At 43.5% G+C, this 23,733-nt stretch overlaps 1 protein-coding gene and 1 non-coding gene across 2 annotated transcripts; both read right to left on the bottom strand.

Moving 5' to 3' along the window:
* Window positions 1-5,607: 5,607 nt before the first annotated feature.
* On the bottom strand, window positions 5,608-17,777 carry AMER3 (APC membrane recruitment protein 3). Its single transcript, XM_004777780.3, has 2 exons — window positions 17,513-17,777; window positions 5,608-11,703 (listed from the first exon to the last, which is right to left on the bottom strand). The coding sequence occupies exon 2, from the start codon at window positions 11,681-11,683 to the stop codon at window positions 9,245-9,247; it is 2,439 nt and encodes an 812-aa protein (XP_004777837.3). The 5' UTR covers window positions 11,684-11,703; window positions 17,513-17,777; the 3' UTR covers window positions 5,608-9,244.
* A 2,253-nt stretch (window positions 17,778-20,030) lies between these two features.
* LOC123387960 lies at window positions 20,031-20,137 on the bottom strand. Its single transcript, XR_006602449.1, has one exon. It is a non-coding gene; the product is annotated as a U6 spliceosomal RNA (small nuclear RNA).
* Window positions 20,138-23,733: the final 3,596 nt, after the last annotated feature.

Raw genomic sequence — 23,733 nt, forward strand, 5'->3', positions numbered from 1 at the left:
AAAAAGAAATTAAAAAGAAAAATTAAAAAGAAACATAATATATTTATATATACATAATACATGATATATTATTAATATATTAATTAATTATTAATATATATTATATAACATGATATATTTTTACATAATATAACATAACCTAACATAATATAATATAATATAAATGGAGAGATAGTCCCTGCTCATGGATTGGAAAATCCAATATTGTTAAAATGTACATATTGTCCAAATCACTCTACAGATTTAATGCAATTTCTATCAAACACCAACAGCATTTTTCACAGAACTTGAACAAATTACCCTAAAATTTGTGTGGAGCTATGAAAGACTCCAAGTAGCTAAAGCAATCTAGAAAAAAGAACAAAACTGGAGATATCACAATTCCAGATTTCAAGGTATAATAAGCTGAAGTCATAAAAACATTATGGGACCAGTACAAAAGTAGACATGTGTATCAATAGAACAGATTAGAGAGTCCAGAAATAAATCTATACTTCTGAGATCAATTAATCTACAATAGAGGAAGCTAGAATATACCATGACAAAAAGACCATCTCTTCCACAAATGGTGTTGGGAAAACTTGGCAGCTATGTGCAAAAGAATGAAACCAGACCACTTTCTAATGCCAAACACAAAAATAAGCTCAAAATATTTTAAAGACCTAAATGTGATGCCTGAAACCATAAAATTCTTAGCAGAAAACCTAGGCACTAATTTCTTTGACATCAGACATAGAAATATTTTTCTAGATATGTCTCCTCTGATAAGGGAAACAAAAGGAAAATTAAACTATTGAGACTACACCAAAATAAAAATATTTTGCACAATGAAAGGAACCATCAACAAAACAAAAATACAGCTTAATGAATAGGAGATGTTTGAAATGATAGATCCAATAAGGTGTTAACATCCAAAATGTATAAAGAATTTATACAACTCAATGTCAAAAAACCCAAATAATCCAATTAAAAAGTGAACAAAGTACCTGAATAAATATTTTCCCAAAGAACACATACAGATGGCCAACAGACACATGAAAAGATGTTCAACATCACTCATCAACATGGAAATACAAATTAAAACCACAATAAGATATCACTTTATACATGTCAGAATGACTAACATTAAAAACCTAAGAAATAACAAGTTTTGGCAAGACATGGAGAAAAAGGAATCTTCATGCATTGTTGGTGGGAATGCAAATTGGTGCAGTCACTGTAAAAAACAATATGGGGTTTCCTCAAAAATTTAAAAATACAATTACTGTATGATCCAGTAATTCTATTAATAGGTATTTACTCAAAGAAAATGAAAACAGTAATTTGGAGAGACACGTGCACTCCTATGTTTATTGCAATATAATTTAACAACAGCCAAGATATGGAAGCAACCCAAGTGTCCACAGATAGATGAATGGATAAGGAAGATGTGGTATATATATACAATGGAATATTACTCATCTATAAAAAGGTGAAATCTTATCATTTACAACAAGAATGGAACTAAAGAGTATAATGCTAAGTGAAATAAACTAATCAGAAAAAGACAAATACCACATGATTTCACTCATATGTAAAATTTAAGAAACAAAAAAAAATGAATAAACAAAGAAAAAAGAGACAGAAAGGAAGAAAGAAGAAAGAAGAAAGAAAGAAAGAACTCTTAAATACAGAGAACAAACTGGTGAGAGGGGATGGATAAAATAGGCGAAGGGGGTGAAGAGTACCCTTATCATAAATGTATAGAATTATTTAATTATACTGAATACCTAAAACGAATGTAAGACTGTATGTCAATTAGGCTTAAATTAAGAAAAACAACAGTCATGAAATAGAAAATCTGCATAGACCTATAACTAGTAAGAAAATTGAGTTAGTAATAAAAATTTCCCAGCAACAACAAAAAAGCCCCAGACAAGATTATTTTATTGATGAATTCTATCAAACATTTAAAGAAGATTTAATACCAATCTGTCTCAAACTCTTCTAAAAACAAGTTGAGGTGAGGACCCTTCATAACTCATTTCATGAAGCAAGCACTGCCACAATACCAAAACCAGATACAGAAACATTGAAAGAAAACTGCACACCAATATTCCTTATGAATATATACATATAAAAGTCTTCAACAAAATACTAGCAAATTGAACTCAGCAGCATATTAAAAGAATTACACACCAAAACCAAATGAATTTTATTCTTGAAGTGTAAGGATGATTCAATTTACCAAAAATCAAACAGTGAAATAAGTCACAATAATAAGATGAATTTTATTTTATTTTTAAAATTTAATTTTATTTTTCCAGTGTTCCAAGATTTATTGTTTACACACCATACCCAGTGCCCCATGCAATGCATGCCCTCCTTAATACCCACCACCAGGCTCACCCATCCCCCCACACCCCTCCCTTCCAAAATCCTCAGTTTCTCAGAGTCCACAGTCTTTCATGCTTCATCTCACCCTCCAATTTGCCCCAATTCACTTTTCCTTTCCTTCTCCTAATGACTTCCATGTTAATCCTTATGCTCCACAAGTGAAACCATATGATAATTGACTTTCTCTGCTTCACTTATTTCACTCAACATAACCTCCTCCAGGCCCCGTCCATGTTGATAGAAAAGCTGGGTATTCATCCTTTCTGATGGAGGTATAATATTGCATTGTATATATGGACCATATCTTCTGTATCCATTCGTCCGTTGAAGGGCATCTAGGCTCCTTCTTGCACCGGGCTCTCTCGGCTCTCTCAGGCACAGGTCAGGTTGCACCCAGCCCCGACAGTGGTGCAGGTCTTAGGTTGCAAAAAGACCAGGGTCTAGGGACCGCTGACTGGAGCCCCCAGGTGCGGGTGGTTGCTGGCTGTGACTGCCCTGGGCTAAGACCCAGTCACTGCCCTGTGACTGCTGTGGGCTTAGACCCATGCTCATGGCCACCTGATCCTACCAATTGCCCCTTAAGACACTTTGTTCTTTTTGAGTGCTGTTAACCGGTCTCCAAGTTAATGCTGGTCCCCAATCACAGGGCACTTTCATTACTTTCTAATGGGTCACTTCTGGTGGCTCCCTCAACCTTCTGTTTATCCTCCGATATCAGTCCGAGCACTCCCACTCCCCTGTACTGATGATCTTCTGGCCTAGAGATCCAGAAGTGTATAATCATATCTCAGGCTGATTTCATGGGTGTTAAGAGTGTTCTGGTAGATATTCAGCTCAATTTAGGGGACCCATTGAAACAGGGTCTCCTACTCCTCTGCCATCTCTCCCCTCCCCCTCTATTTTAAGCTTTATTAATTCCTTCCTTCTGCTGACTTTGAGTTAGTTTTCCCTTCTTTGCCTAATTTCTTAAGGTGTAAAATCAGGTTATTGATTTGAAATCTTTCTTCCTTTTTAATGTAGAGATTACAAATTTCTATTTTATACTGCTTTCTCTGCATCCCATAAGTTTTGGTATGTGGAGTTCCATTTTTACTTGTCTCAAGATATTTTCTAATAAAGCTTCCTGACTCTTTACTCAGCCATGTTGAATCTGTCAATGAGCGATGCCAAGGAACTCATCATTTTTATAATTCTTTAATTTTATATTGCCATGGGTTATTATGTCTTATCTACTTTTTTCTCATTAGAGGAGCTCTTAACTTATTGGTAATACTTATTTTACAATACTTATCTGAAATTCCAACAACTTTGAGTCTGATTCTGATGATAACTTTGTCCTTCAGACATTGTTTCTTCTCGACTTTAGCCAGCTTTATAAATTTTTGTTGAAAGCTGGACATGTTGTATAGGGTAATAGGTACTGAGGCAAACAGACTTTTAGTGTAAGGATTTACATTAATCTGGCTAAGAGTCTATTTTAATATTTGTCACAGCTAAAGGAACCAGAGACTTCATATTACTCTAGTGGGCTTACTTTCCCCCCTTCTTTTTTCTCCCCCTCATTCTCCTCCTCTGTCCTCCTTTTCCTTCTTTTCCACTGTCACTGTCTTTTTTTCCTCCTTCTCCTCTTTCTTTTCCTCTTCCTCCTTTTCCTTCTTCTTCTGGCTTGCTTCCCTTTGTTCTGGTCCTTAGATGGAATCTTTGTCTTGTAGCTCTTTAAGTTGTAACCCACTGTTATTATTATGGTATTCTTATTAATGTTGTAGCAGGGAGAGTGCGTAGGGTGGGAAGGAAAGTGATGTCCCTTTATCTCCTAAGATTTGAAGTAAGTTTCAGTCCTTTTGGGGGTTGCCTCAGGGGTTGGGTTAAACTTCAGAAGACTTGGAGCACCGGGGTGGCTCAGTGGGTTAAGCCTCTGCTTTCGGCTCAGGTCATGATCTCAGGGTCCTGGGATGGAGCCCCACATTGGGATTTCTGCTCAGCAGGGAGCCTGCTTCCTGCCCCCTCTCTCTGCCTGCCTCTCTGCCTACTTGTGATCTCAGTCTAATACATAAATAAAATCTTAAAAAAAAAAAAAAACTTCAGAAGACCTAATCCCTTCTCTCCTACTGTTTCCAGTCTATTTCCTTGCAGTGCCCTCCCAATTGTCTGTACCTTATATTATGTATTTATTTGCTTATATACTTATTCACTTATTCTTACCTGAGACAAGAAGGTTGAAGAGAACTGGAATGGGGTGAAGTTCCTTTCCTTCAGGTTGGAAAAGTTTCAGAATAGCCCTCTGGAGAAGTCCTTCCCCTGTGAGATAGACCTGCTGGGAGAAGGTTCTGAAGGGTTTAACAGTAGCTACCTTTCCATTCCCTCGGCCATGCCCACAAGGGGATCTTTCTCTGTCCTCATCCTGAAAACTTGATGTTTCCTAGAGAAAAGGACTATGAAAGCATATGCCCCCTTGACTATCTATCTCCCTAGCTTCCTACTCATGCTTCAAGAATTTGTCAAGATTACTTTTTAACTCTTTCTACCAGTTTTTGTCTTTTTGGAGCTTCTGCTCCAGGTCTTGGTTGTTATATTTCTCTGAATGCGCCTATTTCTCCATGTTTCAAGGAAGTTATTTGCCATTTTCTGATGGGTCAAGAAGTCATTGATTTTATTTGTCCAGATTTTTCTTGTTGTAAGGATAGAAATGGCAATTTTCAAGGTCTTACATGTAATAACAAAAGTAAAACCACCTTTCTTCTCCCAAATATGGGTATGTGTGATATATCCCTATCTCCATGGAGCCTAGGGCATTAACATCAGGGCCTCAGGACAGTTGTTCCTTGCAGTAGGTACAGGAAACAGAATGTGTTGTTCATTTTTAAAATGCATCCTTTCACTGTTAAGTTTCATTTTTACAGTTTTTAAGAGGACTCTAATAAAGAAGATTTAGGAGAATAAAAAGTGAGTACAACATTGTTTGTAATAACAAAAATCAAAATAATTTGAATATCCATCAATAGGAGAATGTTTAAATTAATTCCTATCTATAGGAGAATGCTGTGGAGCTATTCAAGAGAATGGAGAAACAGTTTGCTGCTGGTACCTGCTAAGAAGGTGTCTGAGAGAGAGCGAGCAAGCGAGGAAGAATGAGAGCAGGCAGAAGCAGGGTGGGGAGGAGCAGAGGGGGAGGGAGAAGCAGACTCCCTAGTGAGCAGTGAGCCAGATGCTGGCTCCATCCCAGGACCCTGGGATCATGACCTGAGCTGAAGGCAGATGCTTACAGGAAATAACTCAGCCATACAATTTCACTCATATAGGGAATTTACAAAACAATACACAAGAACTTAGGAGAAGAGAAAGAAAAATATAATAAAGTAAAAACAGGGAGGGAGGCAAACCATAAGAGACTTAAATATAAAGAACAAGCTGAGAATTGCTGGAGGGGAGGTAGGTGGGAGAATGGGGTAACTGGGGATGAGTAGTGGGTGTTATGCACAACTGATGAGTCACTAAACTCTACCTCTGAAACTAATGATACAATATATGTTAATTGATTCTAAATAAAAAAAGATTTCTGTGATATGCTATGCAGTGAAAAAGATGAAAGTTCATGTGTATTTATGTCATGGATATAAAAAGGGTCTGAGGACACTTCTAGTGTTCAAGAAAGTCAGGGAAGTGGACTCAGCACTTTACATAGTTTGGGTTGGTTGTAGTAAATGAGAATTAGTTTTGTAATCAAAACAACAGAAAGATTAAAGAAGGAAGGAGACTAACCTTTTATTGTTTTCTGTGTCTTTTGAGTGTGTATCCTGTATTTACCCCATTCCATAAAATGTAAAGCAAAATAAAATAAGAAACCAGGAAAGGTAAGACTGATATAGTTCACTGGGTCCCCCTCAGCATGTGTTGGCCTATAATTACCCCTTTTCAGCACCTCCCTCTTGATCTCTTGATCCAGGCTTGCTGGTGTACCCCAGGCCACCCTCACCATTAAGGCAGGCTGGGAGGCTGCCTGGCCCCTTCCCAGCACCTCCCAGTATCCAGTACAACCTTGGAAGGCTGGAAGGTTGAAAGGCACAGTGCACAGGCCCCAGGGTGTACCTCAGTCCTCTGCTTATCATTGCATGACCCTGGGGAGTCACTCCGACTCTGTGGGACATCTATGAGCTAGGATTTTACTTTATATGGGAGAAACAACCTCCTCTAACTTTTACAGCCATGTATGAATAAGAGGGTTAGAAATGACCAGAATTCTGAAAATGCCCCACAGCCCTCTGCTACTCCCAACACTGGACTAAGTACTTATCCTAGGAGATGGCCCAACAGTTCTATTATTTCCTCTCAGTGGGTCAACCTGGAGAACATACTTGAGGCCTGCAGAGCCCCATTAGACTGGCACTGCCTGTGCCCCTCTTTCAGGGGAGGGCAACCCAAGAGTTGGGATGTGGCAAGAGATAGCCCGAGGCTTCCTCAGAACCACTGGACATAAAAGGAAGGGAAGCCCCTCTGTTCTCTCAGCAAGGTATCTTGCAGGCCACTGCTGTGATCTCCCACCACATTGCAGAAAATGGAAATTTCTAGGGTGTCAGGATTACTTAAGAGGCTTCCCAGAGTGATAGCCACTGGGCTGATTGTCCCTCTCAGGTAGGCATCTCTGCTGCTCTGCTGCTGGGTCACTGCAGACCACCCTCACCATAACCTCTGGGTCCCGGAACTCCTTGGTTTCTGCTTTTATCAGCACTCTTGGCACTGGCTGGATTCTCCCCATCACCACCAGTCACCACGTCACATCAAGGAAACACTCCCTCAGAACTCCTAAAAGTAAAATCTTAACTCTGCTACTCTTCAGACATAGGTTCATGTTCAATAAGAAAACAAAACCACTAGCAATCTTTTGATATTTCATTTTTCAACAAGTAAATATGTAATGAACACTTGCTCTGCTCATGTGTAGTACAAAGTGATAAGGACCATGATTGAATGAAGGATGCCCCCAGTCCCCAGGAACTCAGGCTGCTTACAGGGAGACATGCAGCTGGCTCCTAGAGGGTGCTGTGGGAGAAGGGAGGAGTGAAGGCTTTGAAAGAGGAGTTCACTGCAGGAGTTCAGCAAGAGAAGTTCTAGCCAAAGGGTGGGACTCAAACCCCACCAACCCCACACACTAACTGAGTATGTTCATTGGCAAGTCACATCAGCACTCCGTGCCTTGGTCTCCACATCTGAGAAATGAAGACAGCTGCATTCAGGCTGATGCAGGGATGAGGTAAACTATTCCATGTGTAACCTGCTCCCAGCACAGCTCAATAATCCTAACCATTTGTGGAAGTCCTGGGAGAGGGAATCATGTGTGGTTTTCCAAGAAGACTAGAAATGTCCCAGGGATGGGCCTGGTCAGAAGCCTATAGGAGCAAAAAGTAGGCCCCTGTAAGCAGTTGTTAACAAGGGCTGCAGAGCATTTTCTAGTCTGAAATGAAGCCTCAGACAATCAGGAGAGGCACCAGAATGTGGTCAGCTGTGAGACTGCATCCTTCTGGTTGGAATTTCTCCCCCACCACCTGACCTACCCCTTTCTATGATGACCTTTCTTCCAGGAACTGTTTCATATCTGTGGTATCCCATCCTTTGCTTCTCACTGCAGCATTATGGGTGAGGTAGGGTCTTTCATGGAGAAACTTGATGCATGGTCTGTCACTGTACCTGATGTTCTGACACTTGCCCTTCCTGAGGATGAGGGCCTCCTTTTCCCTCCATGATTCTGAATATTTGGTACTGTGTATGTTGTTGTGGCTTTCAGAAGGATGAGAATTACAGCTCCATTTCGAGGTAAGTTTTCCTGAAGGGGGAGGCAAAGATGCTGACAGTGTGAAGGGGTGAAAATGGCAGAGTTGTGGACAATCAATCAGCTTCTTCCCTAAGAACATTTTGCTATCCTTGGCTTCATTTAGAGAAGTCAGGGAAAATTATTGGTCTGATTTGTGACAGAGAATTCACCAACTCCTATTGACTAGGGTCTGCAGGGTCTAGCCCTGGCAGAGTTGCACAGTAACACATGTTGTCTGTGGATTCAAGGTTTTTAATGAGATGAGGCTGTTCTTGCTTCTTATTCCCATGAGAAGTCCTTCAGAACCCCAGTACACTGTGGTTACTTGTTCTGGAAGTAGAGAGCAGACTGGTGTGGGGTCAATGAACATTCCTGACCTCATCTACAGTGCCCCATCCTGCCTCTTTCCCACTCTGCATCCCACCCCTAAGCCCTAGGCCACACATTTATTTTTCTCAACCCCTATGCAGACATCTTGACTCCCTCAATTGCCATTTATAAGATGTACTGTTATCTTCCCATCAGTTTCAAGCCTGAGCTCCTCTCTCTAACATGCTATATGAGGAGAATCCAGATGTGGCCACTTTACAGCCAACTGGGATTCGAATCTTCATTTCTTTGTGGGGAAATCAGTGAGGCACACTTTCAGAGCAATGGCAGCTGTGCAGCTGTCCTTGGCCTTGGGCTGCCCAGTACCTGGTCTGGCTGAACTGGTTCAGGCATGGATGCCTCCACATTAAAATGCTCTGTTCCACTTGCCTGTGTGCTGCTACCCCCACTCCCCCACAGTCCTCACATTAGGGACAGAGGCTGGAGGTTTGGATATTAGGTTCTCTTGAATGTGGCCCCAAAGACACAGTTTCTGGTAAGTGAGGGCCCATGCTACAGGTGAGGCTCAGCCATGGTTGGTCTGGGGGCCCTTCTTCCGGCTGGTTGCAGAGGAGGCCCTCATGGGCCAGGAAACTATAACAACTTTCTGGGGCACTTGCACAGGGGAAGTGAGGTCCAGGAATCCTGGGAGTTGGCCCGGGGGGCTCAGCTGGGTAGTAGGACCAAGAGGGGCTATGAATCCAGCCGGCCCCTAGGTGCTGCCTGTTCCACAGCCCTTGAACTGAGCTGAAGGGGCTGGTCATCCATGGAGACATGATAAGCCTGGGCATCCATCCTGGTGGGCTCCACCCTGAGTTGGCTAAGGTCCAGGATGTGACCTGCGCACCTCTGGTCCTGTGGGCTGTGGAGAGGATTAGCCAGGGAGGGCAGGCCACATACAACTGGCATGCTAGGGAATTTGTTAGGTTGTTTCTGCTGGAGAATATCAGGGCCCCTGGCCTGAGGCTGCCTGCAGAGCCCATTGTTTGTGTCCTGTCTTGGCAGGTGTATAGAAGGGGGTTGGCAGTCTGGGTGGATGTGCAAAGCTGCCACCTGGGCCACACAGCCTATCAGGGGAGGTTCTACATCAAGAATGGTTCTGCCAGGATCTGGCCTCCAAGGATCTTGGAAGCACTCCAAATTCCCAGGAGGTCTGGGCTCTTGGAAGCCAGGCCAAGGGTTTGGGATCTTATTTTTGCTGGAAGTGTCTGTTGTTGCAGAGGTTTCACACCCCAAAGAAGAAAACAAGCCTTCATGACAGCCTTGTGTCCCTCCTTCCCCAGACACTTGTGCACACTCCAGAGATGAGTCCCTAGGCAGAGTGCTGGTTCCCTGCTTGGACCCTCCTGTGATCTTACTCTCTCCAGCAAGCAGGCCCTTGGGATGAGAATGTGCCCACAGCTCCTGTCTGCTGGGTGCTGAGCCCACAGTAGTTCTACCTGCATCTGAAGCCCCAGGCCCCCTGCCCTCCAGTTTCACAGGATCTGGGCCCTTTTCCTCAGAGCCAGCTCCCAGATTCTCTGCTTGTCTCCTGGGTGAGGTTGCAGTTTCTCCAGGAGCTGAGGCAGGTGGGGTACGGAGTTCAGGGCCACGGCGAAGCCAGTTGATAATGCCCATGGTGATGGCAAGCTCGGTGTCACAGAGCTTTAGCAGGCACTCCTTGCCCTTCCAAGAGCTTTGCAAAAAGCCCTGGCTGAGCAGATCTGGCCCTGGTGCTGGGGCCAAGTTCTCCTCTGCCCCCACGTGGAAGCTGCACATGGACAGTGGCGCTCCTAGTGCCGGCCCTGACAGACTCTCAGACACACATAAGTCATCATCCAGGCTTGGGCCTATAGGGCCCTCGCTGGGGTCATAGAAAAGCTCATAGAGGGCGTCTCCACTGTAACTGTCACGGGGGAAGGCAGCTGCAGGTGTGCCTGAGCTTGAAGCCTCCTTCTTGTCCTCCTCAAGGCCAGGTGAGAAGGAGTCATAGTAGCCCTCATCACTTGTGGACACGGATTCTGGCTGTTCGCTCTTAGGGGTACCTGTGTCTATGGAGCTAGCTTTGGAGCCACTGTGGGGGTCCCTGCAGGGACACAGGGGTAGCTCAGCAAGCCCAGCTGCATCTAGTCTAGGACGGTCTGTGTCTGTCCCCTGGGGACCCCCCAGCCATGGCCCCAGTAGGGCACGGTGCTGCTGCCTCACAGAGTGATTCACACTGTCCCAGAACTTGGCAAAGTCAGACATCTCATTTTGGGCAGGAGATGCCAGCTGTTCCACACTGCCCTGGAAAGGGCCCCTAAGAACCTTGCTTTCAAGGATCTGGGATACCTGGGCTGGGCTCTCTGGGCCCTCATTCAGTTCCAGTGATGGCACTGAGTTTTCATCTGCAAAGATCTCCCCACAACCTGTGAGGGAGTCAAAGCTCTTGAGAGAGGCCACATCCTCACACAAGGCCCTGCAGAGGTCAAAGGAAGAGTCAGGCAGGAGCTCACTGTCAGATAGGTCCTGGCACAGGCTATCTGGCCCCAGTCCCTCACCTAAAGGGAAGAAAGTTTTGCCTGGCTGCCCACCATCCTCTGATGGCTCCCCAAGGGAAGACAGGCTCTCACCCTTGGTCACTAGTGAGGCCAAGTTCTCAGTCTTGTTTCTGCGAATGTGGAATAGGTTCCGAAAGCACTTCTTAGGTCGTTTCAGGGAGATCCTCTTCCTTGGGATGCTCTTGGCCACAGCTGGCACAAAGGGCATCTGGGGCACAAAGTGGCGGTAATCAATCATGCGCTGGCTGCCGGGGGGCCCTGGGAAGCTTGCACTGCCCACCAGCTGCCTTGTGGCTGTGCTTGCCCTGCCAGCCTCAGGCACACAGTTGTGAGTCTTGCTCTTTCGTACAAGTTTGAAGGTGGCCCCACAGAAGGCTGCAGCCCCCACCTGGGGTTCCAGCTCTGCCCCATTGTTGGAACATCTGTCATATCCTTGGGTGCTGGGACTAACCTGTGGGGCCCTTTCACAGTAGGGCCGCTGTTGCCCTCCTGGTGAGACTGACCAGGGACTTGTATCCTCCCCGGCCAGAGAGGTGGCTGATGGATCTGGGGGTTTCTCATGGGAAATCTGCAGGCTGGATTTGATGAAGGTCTTCCCTCTCTTCAGCTCCATGCTGCCAGTGCCCCAAACTGCTGTGAAGGAAAGCAGGAGACACTTATAATCCAAGATGGAGGCCTATGGCTCTAGAAGACCTCTGCCTATGTCTGCTTACACTGTGGCCTTGTTGCTGAGTGATGACAACTAAATTTGGATTCTCTGCAGAGGCAGGGAGAGGGAGATGAGAATGGCTTCACCCGTGCTCACTGCTCCAGGGCTACCCACTGCTCCACAGAAAACTGATGTTAGAAAAGCTAAATCACATGCTTAAAGTCACACACAGTGGGAACTAAACTGAGAGCAGACTGGGGTCTGGTGTTCTTATGTTTGTGATCTCTCAACTCAACCAAGCATCCTCTCAAACTTTATCTGGCCAAGTCAGATTTCCATTTCCAGGCCCAAGCACTCTACATATAGCATCACAACTTTACAGTATCAGTGAAGAAGCAGTGGATTCAATAAATAAGCTCCTGCCTTCATCTAAAAGACAAAGCTCAAAGGAAAACCCAAGCCTGCCTTCTGGGATGGACATGGGTACTTATCAGTTGGAAGGAAAGACACATACCTTGCCCTCCAGGGCTACTGCATCTGTCTGAGGAGGCAAGACTCCGTCTACACAGAGACCATCAGGGCAAGGCACAGCCAAGCATATAACAGTGCATGCTGGGTTTGAGCACTGAGAAGAGAGATGGCATCATGGTAGAAGACCAAAGTGAGGAGTCAGACAAGAGACCAAGACCAGGGAGGTTAGATAGACACAGAACATGATGGGCAGGTATCGCTTTCTGTGCACACCTGAGAAGTGTTGATGTCTGGAGTGCCATCCAGAGTGCCACCCAGATGGATGTCCAGTCTAATCTAATGTGACAGACTGTTGGGATTGATTACCAATGTCTGTCCTGGGTGTGTGTGGGGAAGCCAGTAAGAGTGTTATCTTGACCATTTTTGCATAGCTGGGGAGTGTGACCTTCCTCTGAAATCAGTGAAGAGCTGTGAAAGCCTTCTGAGTGAGTGGGTGTGTAGAAACAGTAACATAACAAAGTTGGTGGTCTAAGACAATTTTTCTGACCTTTGAGTGGAGGACAGAATAAATTAGAGAGAAGTTTTGAGCAGAGAAGATTCACAAAAGGTAACTAAAGTGGGCTAAGTATGTGGAGATAAGATCCAGATGGAAGCTATAGTCATAAGTCACAAATAAGAGAGGTGAAATTATATAGGGCCTTTCAAAGGCAGAAGTGCTAGGACCCAGCAACTGAATAAAGAGAGAGAAGTCATCAACACCGAGGAACAGTAAATACTGACTCAGAAGTGGGAAAAGGTGAGGAAGTAGAAACTGAATAAAGGCAAGGAAGGGGCCTGTGCCAAGAGCTGGTTTGAGAGAGAGAAGCAAGAATCTATAGTTTTAATCATGTTGCTTTTGGAATGTGTTTAGAAGCCTACAAGAGTGGAACAAAAGAAGGTGATGCCCAAGAGCACCACCTGTGACCTTTCCTGGACTCTCCCTCTCTGCGTTCTCACTGGCCCCCAGCTCACAGCTCAGCCTGTTCCAGCAGCTCTTCCTCTCCTTGGTGATGGTCTGACAGTCCATCTGCTCAGCCTGTTCCAGCAGCTCTTCCTCTCCTTGGTGATGATCTGACAGTCCATCCTGTCAGTTTGTCCAGGGAAAGATTACAGGAATGAATTTGGGGTTTCTTTGACTCTCCACAAGGACTTTCTTGATAGGGAGCTCCTGAATTCACTCCCCCATAATTTGTAGTCTGTGAGGGAGGGATGCAGCAAGTGTAAAGGCAAGTGGCTCTGTCAGTCTGCATGCCTTCGGGTCCATTGTCCACACAGATTTGCAGCTACCTTCAGAAAGCTGCTAGACAGATGTAAGCCATATAGGGTCAGATCTGGAGTCTCTCAAATGCTTATCCATGAGGACCTGCAGGTGAGCAGAGGGGCTGCCTCACAGCCCAGTTAACAACATTAAAGCTGAAGAAGATGAAAAGGGGTGACAAGGTTGTCATTGTAGGGGTTCACAGGGGCAAGCTGACCAGCCTCAACCCTACTCCCACCTATAAGCAGTGCTTCCTACCCTGCAGAGCAACACCTGGGACTTCTAGCTGAAGGATAGGAGGAGCTGGCCCTGGACCAGGGAAAATGACAGAATCCAGATCTGGCTCTGGGGGCAGCTCAGTTCTTGGTGGCAGCATCCTGGATGGGACAGTGCTTCAAGCTGCCTTCTGCCTTTTCTGAGGTGGCATGTGCCCAAGCCTTTCCTACCCTGTATCTGCAGATCCCATTTTCATTCCCCATAGTCCTTTGTGGCATAGATAAGTCCTTCTTATCTGGCTGGTTTTAATATCCACAACATAGTGGATACTATCTAGACTCTGGAGTTGGAGAACCCAGATTTGAGTCTTGGTTACATCTTCTTATCCAGGTGAGAGCTTGGCCAATAACCTTATGAGATATACTGCTGTAACCTCCATTTTACAAAGGAGATACTAAGGTCCAGAAAAGTCAATAGGTTGGTTCAGTTTACCCATGTGGTAAGTGACAGAACTAAGATTTGAAACCAAGCCCATCTAATTCTGATTATATGCGCTTAATCATGATAGATATTCTTTGAACCAACAGTTCAAACTCCTCTTCATGGGAAACTTAAAAATCAATTAATAAATGTGTTTTTATGAAGAATTTTGGCAAGCACAATGAAAATGGTGATTGAAATAGAAAGTATAGTGCACACAAATTTAGAAAAATTATAATTGAAGATAATGTAATTTCTATGACATGAAATTTTAGAGATATTTATTATGCGATCTCTTTTCTATGTTTTACAAAAACCTTTTTACTACTATGCTCTTAGGAATAACTTCAAGTGAGCATGATAAAGATTACTTCACTGTGTGAAGAAATTGCAACTACAAGAACTGAAATGGTTTATCTGATACTCTAGGTGATATAGAGATCTGATCTCTATAAATAAAACTGAATTTTTAATTCTTAATTCAGTTAAGTGATTTAAAATCACAAAGAACTGGAAATTTCAGTATATTCTGAACTTGGAAAATAAAGTCTCAAAATAGCAATCATTTCTACAGATGGCTGGACTCAGTGTCACTGATGTTGCCAACTCTGTTTCCTGAGTTTAACACTTTGGCACATTGATAGGGAAATAAGCATTAAGATTCAGAATAATGATTGAGAAACTTGCTAAATACTGGAACAATTATGTGACATTCAGTGTATGTTCAGTCCAGATTCTACATTAAAATATTTTATCAGAGCCTGACTCTTTAGAAATGGGTCCATTTGTGACATGAGTTGGAAATCCCTTGGGGAGCTAGAGGGCCCACTGCCGAACTGGAGGAAGCTGAGCAGTCACCTTCCATGACAGTTCTCAGGGGCAGAGTAGAACTTATCTGGATAGCCAGATGTTGACACTGTCATTGCCTGAAGGCAGGGGCCAAATATGTTGAGGTTTCCAGCTGCAAAAGTGCACATTCTGCTTTGTAACCCTCTAGCTAAAGACCTCTCCAGTGGTGCTCAGCGTGAAACCTGAGAGGGGGTCCTTTACCATGTTCCACATCCCTCCCCAAAGAAAAAGTAGCACTGTCCCTTCCCTGGTTTGGTGCCTTCTACTCTCTAGCACTCAGTGATCATTGGCTCCTCATTCTGTTGCTTGTTTGGTCTTCTTACTCCCCAATGAGGTTGAAAACTCTCTAAGTTTCAGGACTCTAAATGCCATTGACTCTAAATGCTACTGCTTATTTAAATGAAATATTTATGCTTTTGAGACATTTTAGTCACATATTTATGCCTAAATTTTCTAAATAGAATGCTGAATCTGGTATATTTTTTTTTTTGAATCTGGCATTTTTCATTCTACCGTTATGCACATCATTCTCTGAGAAAGGTCTCAGTGACACTAAGACCTTGGACTGAGTCTTGCTTCTCTAAAATGAACTTCCAAAGTCCATGAGAACAGGGACCACCTTGTGTATTTATTTAATCAGCTCTGATTCACAGATGTGGTATTTAAACCAAGATCTAAAAGACAGTGGAAAACAACCAGGTAAGAGATGTGGGAAACATATTCCAGGCAGAGGGAACATCCCTCAGAAAGGCCTTGCTGAGCAAAGGATGAAGAATATTTAAAGCTCTGAAAGCAGGCCCAGGTGGCCAGAGCAGCAGGCCAGTGGGATGAGGCCTAGAGATATGCAGGGCAGACTGCACCAGACCCAAGTTCACAGGTTGGGTCTTGGCTTTTATCCTATGCACAATGGAGAGCCAACCATCAAGGGTGAGTAACAGGGGTGAATTTTCAGTTTTAATGGATCAGTTGTAAATGAGAATGGAAAGCAGGCTCAAAGAGTGGAGGCAAAAAAACAGATTAGAGGTGAACCATGAGAGACTATGGACTCTGAAAAACAACCTGAGGGTTTTGAAGGGGCGGGGGGGGGGTGTGGGAGGTTGGGGAGCCAGGTGGTGGGTATTGGGGAGGGCACGAATTGCATGAAGCACTGGGTGTGGTGCAAAAACAATGAATACTGTTTTGCTGAAAATAAATAAATAAATAAATAGATCAATTAATTAATTAAATAAAATAAAAAGAAAGCAGATTAGAAGCCAGGCCAGGGGGGTGCCTGAGTGCTCAGTGGTTTAATCCTCTGCCTTGGGCTCTGGTCTCCATCCCAAGGTCCTGGGATGGAGCCCCACAACAGGCTCTCTGCTCAGCAGGGAGCCTGCTTCCCTGCTTTCCCTGCCTGCCTCTCTGCCTACTTGTGATCTCTCTCTCTGTGTTAAGTAAATAAATAAAATCTTAAAAAGAAGAAGAAGAAGAAGAAGAAGAAGAAGGCAGACCAGGGCCTAGTGGAAAGTAAATAGTGACAGAGACTTTCCATGTATGCCAATCTTTCCTCTCAGAGTCTTACACATAGTATGAGCTTGCATATGGATTTATTGCAAATTGAGAAAATGAAGTAATTCTACTAGCTGCTTTCTACAAGATGAATAACTTTAACTCCACTGCCTAGGATTTTCTTTTCCCTTTTTCTTCTTCCCTTTTTCAACATGAAAGTGATTGGGCATACCATGGAGCAAATAAAAACCTTGCAGGTACACATATAATAGCAGTGTTTTGGAGATAGAAAAATTTTGACTAATAGTTTTGGCATTTGCCATGCCTTTCCCTGCCCCGCCCCCAACACCCAATAAAATCACAAGCCTTGAAATACAAAGAGGTGAATGGTGATAGGAAAGCAGAGGCTTCAGAGGGGAGCCCCACCAAGGGACTTCCTGGACATTGGGGTCAGCGTAGGAGCCTATGTATGGGGCAATTGTTTACCTCCGTAGAGGGTGTCTTGTCTAAGCCAAAACCTTCAGGGTGGATGGAGTGAAGGCTATTGTGGAGAAAGAAAGCCTCGTGTAATGGGGTGGGTGTGGGGTGGGGAATGAAGCAGAAATAGAATCTGCAGCAAGAACATCACCAATTCACCCAATCCCCACGCTGGGGAGACAAAGGACCTTTTGGGGAGCAAATGTTCTGGTCCACCTCCTCTAAGGGAGTCTTTAGGTGTTCCCGGGCTGCCCGGCTGAAAGAAAATGGGTCTCCAGTCTTATCTGTTCTTTCCCAGCCTCCACAACCGCGCTCAAGGTTTCTCTTAGCCCAGACCAAAACGTGTCGTCGCCCCCAGACCCCAGACTCCGCAACATCCGCTCAGGACACTGTGGGGTAGAGAGGGTGCAGACCCTGATTCCTTCACTCAGTCCGCCCATCGCTCAAAAGAACATACAGAAATTTCCAAATCATCCCCTTTCTCCCGAAGCCTAAATCCTCGGTCTTTGCCGACTTACCGCTCGTGACCGGGAGTGTCGCAGTACGCGGCCTTGGCAGGGCGGAGAGCCGCGCCCGAGACCAAGCCGCGCGCCGAGCTCAGCACCACGGTCAGCTCCTGGCGCCGCACGCCCCCGCGGGGTGGGAAAGGAGGAGGGCCCGCGCCGGCTCGCCGAGGCTTGGAGGGGCGGGCTGTTGTGGCAGGAAGCGGGCATGGAAGGGTTAAGTCGAGGGAGGGCTCCGGGGTGGGGGCGGGGCAGTGAGCTTGTCTGCGTCCTCCGAGGCCCCGCGCCGCTGGGGGCGACGTGAAAAGCACTGGGCCCGGCTGGGAGCTGCTCTCGGGGAACTGTAGCCTCAGTGCCACCCGGACCTCGGTCAGCCTCGCTTTATTAAGTATTTCTCTGGTCTCTGTCTCTGACTCTTCGCAAGGCTGTGGTTTTTCATTCCTCAGGCCCAGCTACGAATGCTGCCGGGATGTAGAGCAGCGCAGTGGTCTCCCCTGGCTCCAGACCGCAAGCCTATGCAGTGGTCCGAAAGCCTTAGAGTGCACAGGTGTGGGTACCCTGATCTCCGCAGCTTGTAGCGTCCAGGAAGATTTAACCCCAACCTTCTCGGAAAGGTTCCATCACACGGGGCCTAGTCGAGATTCCTACCCAGGATTCAGAGCGGATCTGGGGCAGGCCAGTCTCCTGATGCGCGGCAGAAGTCTTACAGAACCTTCTTTACAGAGTGCCTTCCTTGGACCGGATTATATTATTTATGGGAACAAGGCACTTCCTTTACTGCTACTCATCGTGTGAGGTGTTCTGTTGCTTTGCCCTGCAGCAGTCTTGGGAAGAGCAGAAACGTTGTGGGAACTATCTCCCCGCTGGGCCTGGGCCGAGGACATAGGGATGGCATGCTGGGGGAAAGGAATAAAGCATGGCTTAAGTAGTCACTGGATGGCTCAAGGAGCAGTGCCAAGAACATGGGGGAAGAGATGTGAGGTGGAGAGGGGCGGGAACACACAGCTGGTGCTGACGAAGCTGCTGATTCCTCGGAGGGGAAGTGGGCTGTAGAAGAGGGTGGAGGTAAGGGGCTGATTCCACACAATAGGGGTGAATGCAGGCAGTGAGTAACAGAAGGAAGGACATAGGGTTCGCCCAGTACAGGTGTGGGCTGAGGCCAGAAAGAGATCAGGGCTAGCGTAAATGGCAAAGGCCATGATTTTCTCAACACCCCAGAGTCGAGAGTTCCATTGCTGTCACCTCTGCTGACTGATGCAGCATGCATGATCCCAGATGTCCCCTCTCCAGGTGTTGATGGTATAGATCTGACCTTTCCTGTCAGTTTCTGGCCAGCAGAATTCCTTTAGTCAATTCTTCCCCTACTAGGTAGAAACAAAGGCGGATCTATGTTTCATTGCAACATATACCGTAAATTAAGAATAAGACTCCTACAGACTACATAGTCCTTACTAGTTAAAGTTAATAAACATTTGTTTCTTTTATTATGGTCTTCCCTCTTTTTCATTACAAGGACTTTATATTTTTCTTAAACTTTTCCCCTTTTGAGGAATAATTACGGGCTTAACTTCTTCTAATGAGTGATAATTGTTCTTTTCCTTTCCAATTTGTCACCCTTTGGCCATTGAGAGCTATTCTAAGCCATCTACTTTCGTCCCTCAGAGAGTTTAAAAATATCCTTATTTTTAAGAAACAAAACAAACTATATGGACATTTTATAATACATAATATTTTTTCTTCCCCAAAGACATTGGATCAGGTCTTCTCCGAGGACCCCTGGAAAGATCTTTCATACCAGGATGTTCTAGTTCAGACATTACTGAGTGATTTTTAATAGTGTTCTATTGTAAACTTGCATTATGTTATTTTTATAACACATGTAGTTTTCTCATCAGGACTCACCACATTTTGGGGCTGTGGCTCTAACACTTTTCTTTCCTGGAATGGAAAAATAGTGTTCTTTGCCCTTGTTCCCTGGTTATTGATTCAACTATGGGTCTCGGACCTTCTGGCCATAACCTTTGCTTTCTGACAAATTCAAAGGATTTTACCTGACTGTGAGCACAAATATGGCAGTAGCCTGTCAAGTGCTTCAGTTTGGGTGCAAAAATCCAGGTTTGCAGCCTCATAGATCAATAGCCTAATAGATCAATAGCATAATAGCCTCAATAGATCCTCAGAGAAGATTGTGAGGTGAGGTGGTGGGCTCCTATGCCCACAAGGAAGGATGAGAGGGCTGGCACTGTCAACGTGGAGAAGAAAGACTTCAAGAGCCACACTTTGGAAAGGTAGAGTAGGTGGTTTCAAGAGCCAAAATTTGGAGTAGAGAAGAAGGATGATGGCTCCAAGGATGGATGTGGCAAGAGGCACCCTAGTACTCAGGCTAGTAGCCCTGCAGAAAGATGTCCTCCACAATCTCAAACAAACGAGCATTAGGGATACATTCACATGATGTGGCCTACTGCAATGACTGGGTGGTTTCTTGTTCTTTCAAAGGTAACTGTATTTTGTTTTATTTTTTAAAAATTGTTTTAAAAATATGGAACACTTCATGAATTTGCATGTCATACTTGCATAGGGACAATGTTAATCTTCTCTGTATTGTTCCAGTTTTAATATATGTCCTGCAGAAGTGAGCACAAAATTACCTATATTTTAAAACTTCCATCTTTAAAAAAAAAGCTGTAACAGTTTGTTTCTTTTTCTTTTTAAAAGTTCTGGTAAAATATATGTAACATTGAATTTTTCATTTCAATATATTTTTTAAAGATTTTATTTATTTATTTGACAGAGAGAGATCACAAGTAGGCAGAGAGGTAGGCAGAGAGAGAGAGAGGGAAGAACGCTCCCTGCTGAGCAAAGAGCCTGATGTGGGACTCGATCCCAGGACCCTGAGATCAAGACCTGAGCCGAAGGCAGCAGCTTAACCCACTGAGCTACCCAGGCGCCCCTCATTTCAATATATTTTAAGTGTATAATTCAGTGTCATTAAGTCCATTCACATAGTTATACACCATCATCTCTCTTTCCAAGATATTTTTATGACCCCCAACAAAAACTCTACCATTTAAGCAAAAACTCCTCATTTATCTCTCCCCCTAGGTGCTGGTAACCTGTATTCTACTTTCTTTCTCTATGAAATTGACTGTTGTAGGTAATTCACATAGATGGAAACATACAATATTTGTCCTTTTGTGTCTAGTTTATTTCACTTAGCATAAGGCTTTCAAGGTTCACCTATACTGTAGTTATGAATGAAAATTCCATTCTTTTTTAAGGCTGAATAATATTATACTGTATGTATATATATTTTTTATCCATTCTTCCCTTGATAGACATTTGAGTTGTTTCCACCTTTTGTCTATTGTGAATATTGTGAATGTTGGTATACAAATATCTGTTCAAGTTTCAGCTTTCATAACTTTTGGGTATTTACCTGGAAGTAGAATTGTTGGGTCATAATGGTAATTCTATGTTTAATTTTTTGAGGAGCCATTGTACTTTTTTCTACATTGTACCTTTTTATACACCACTTTATATTCCCACGAGCACTGACAAAGGACTCTAACTTCTCTACATCCTTACTAATTAATTATTTGTTATTTTCTGTGTTTTTGTTGTTTTTTTAACAATAGTCATTCTAATGAGTATGAAGTGATATTTCATCGTGGTTTTGATTTGCATTTCCCTGGTGATTAGTGATATTAAGGAATTTTTCATGTAATTATCAACTATTTGTATATATTCTTTGGAGAAATGTCTATTTAAGTCCTTTACAGATTTTTAAGTTGTATTATATTTTTTCCTGACTGTATTGAGATATTATGAAAGTTTAGGGGTTATTTGATTATTTGATTTATCTGATTATTTGAAACATGTATATATGGCAAAACATCTCCCCACAACATAGGGTATAGTAGTAACATTTAAGGTTTACTTTCTCAGCAACTTTTTTTTCTTTCAAAATTTTATTATATTCAAGTTAGTTAGCATACAGTGTAGTATTAGTTTCAGGGGTAAAATTCAGTGATTCGTCAGGTGTGTATAATACCCAGTGCTCATTACATCAAGTGCTCTCCTTAATGCCCACCATCTAATTACCTCATTCCCCCACCTACCTCCCCTCCAGCAACACTCATTTTGTTCCCTAGAGTTACAAATCTCTTATGGTTTACTTCCCTCCCTGTCTTTATCTTATTTTATTTTTTCTTCCCTCCCTCTATGTTCATCAGTTTTGTTTCTTAAATTTCACATATGAGTGAAATTATATGGTATTTATTTTTCTTTAACTGACTTATTTCACTTAGCCTTATACCCTCTAGTTCCATCCACCTCATTGCAAATGGCAAGATTTCCTTTTTTTTTTTTACGTCTGAGTAATATTCCACATTTCTTCTTGATCCATTCTTGAGTTGATGGACATCTGGGCTCTTTCCATAGTTTGGCTATTGTGGACATTGCTGCTATAAACATTGGGGTGCTCATGCCCCTTAGAACCATTATGTTTGTATCCTTAGGATAAAGACCTAGTAGTGCAGTTGCTAGCTCAAAGGGTAACTCTATCTTTAACTTTTTGAGGAACCTCCAGACTGTTTTCCAGTGTCTGCACCAGCTTGCTCTCCCACCAACAGTGTAAGAGTATTCCCCTTTCTCTGCATGCTTGTCAACATCTGTTGTTTCCTGAGTTGATCATTTTAGCCATTCTGACTGGTGGTATCTCACTGTTTTGATTTGTATTTGTATTTGTTTTTTTTTTTAAGATTTTATTTATTTATTTGACAGACAGAGATCACAAGTAGGCAGAGAGGCAGGCAGAGAGAGAGAGAGAGAGAGAGAGAGGGAAGCAGGCTTCCTGCGGAGCAGGGAGCCCGATGCGGGGCTCGATCCCAGGACCCTGAGATCATGACCTGAGCCGAAGGCAGCAGCCCAAACCACTGAGCCACCCAGGCGCCCCTGTATTTGTATTTGTAATGAGGTGGTATCTCATTGTGGTTTTTATTTGTATTTCCCTGATGCTGAGTGATGTGGGGCACTTTTTCATGTCTGTTGGCCATTTGTATATCTTCCTTGGAGAACTATCTGTTCATCTTTTCTGCCCATTTATTGACTGGATTTTTGTTTTTTTGGGTGTTGAGTTTGATAAGTTCTTTATAGATTTTGGATACTGGCCCTTATTCTGAAAAGTCGTTTACAAATATCCTCCCCCATTGCATAGCTTGCCTTTTAGTGTTGCTGATTGTTTCCTTCTCTCTGCAGAAGCTTTTTTATCTTGAAGAAGTCACAATAGTTCATCTTTACTTTTGTTTCCCTTGCCTCTGGAGACATGTCTAGTAAGAAGTTGTATGTTGAGATCAAAGAGGTTGCTGCCGAAATTCTCCTCTAGGATTTTGGTGGATTCCTTTCATCCATTTTGAGTTTAATTTTGTGTATGGTGTAAGAAACCTGTTGACATCACAATGTCAAACTTTACACTATATTACAAAACTGTAGTCATCAAGACGGTATGGTACTGGAACAAAAGCAGACACATAAGTCAATGGAAAATAATAGAGAACCCAGAAATAAACCCTCAACTCTATAGTCAATGACTCTTGAACAGAGCAGGAAAGAATATCCAATGGAAAAAAAGACAATCTTTTCAACAAATGGTGTTGGGAAAATTGGACAGTCACACGCAGAAGAATGAAACTGGACCACTTTCTGAAAAACTTTCAAGTATATAATACTATAGTGTCAGTTATTGTCACTATACTGTACATTAGATCCCTGAAGTTATTCATCTTATAGCTGGAAGTTTGTGTCCTTTGACCAACATCTCCCCATTTCCCCCACCCTCCATCACCTGCAATTACCCTTCCACTTTCTCCTATGAATTCAGCTTTTTAAGATTTTACATAGAGCTGAAATAATGCATTATTTGTCTTTGTCTTACATATGTCACTTAGCCCTCAAGATCACCCATGTTGCCATAAAAGGCAGAATTTACTTCTTTTTATGACTGAATAATATTCTACTCTGTGTGTGTGTGTGTGTGTGTGTGTGTCTTATCCATTCATCCATTGATGAACACTAAGGTCATTTCTATGTCTTGACTATTATGAATAATGCTGGAATGAACATGGGGATGCAGATATATTTTTGAGATAGTGGTTTCATTGCCATTGGATGTATCCCAGAGGTGAATTTGCTGGATCATATGAAATTCTATTTTTTAATTTTTTGAGGAATGTCCATAC

The sequence above is a fragment of the Mustela putorius genome, unplaced genomic scaffold (assembly GCF_011764305.1).
Source record: "Mustela putorius furo isolate JIRA1106 unplaced genomic scaffold, ASM1176430v1.1 tig00003867_pilon_pilon_pilon, whole genome shotgun sequence".
Lineage (NCBI taxonomy): Eukaryota > Metazoa > Chordata > Mammalia > Carnivora > Mustelidae > Mustela > Mustela putorius.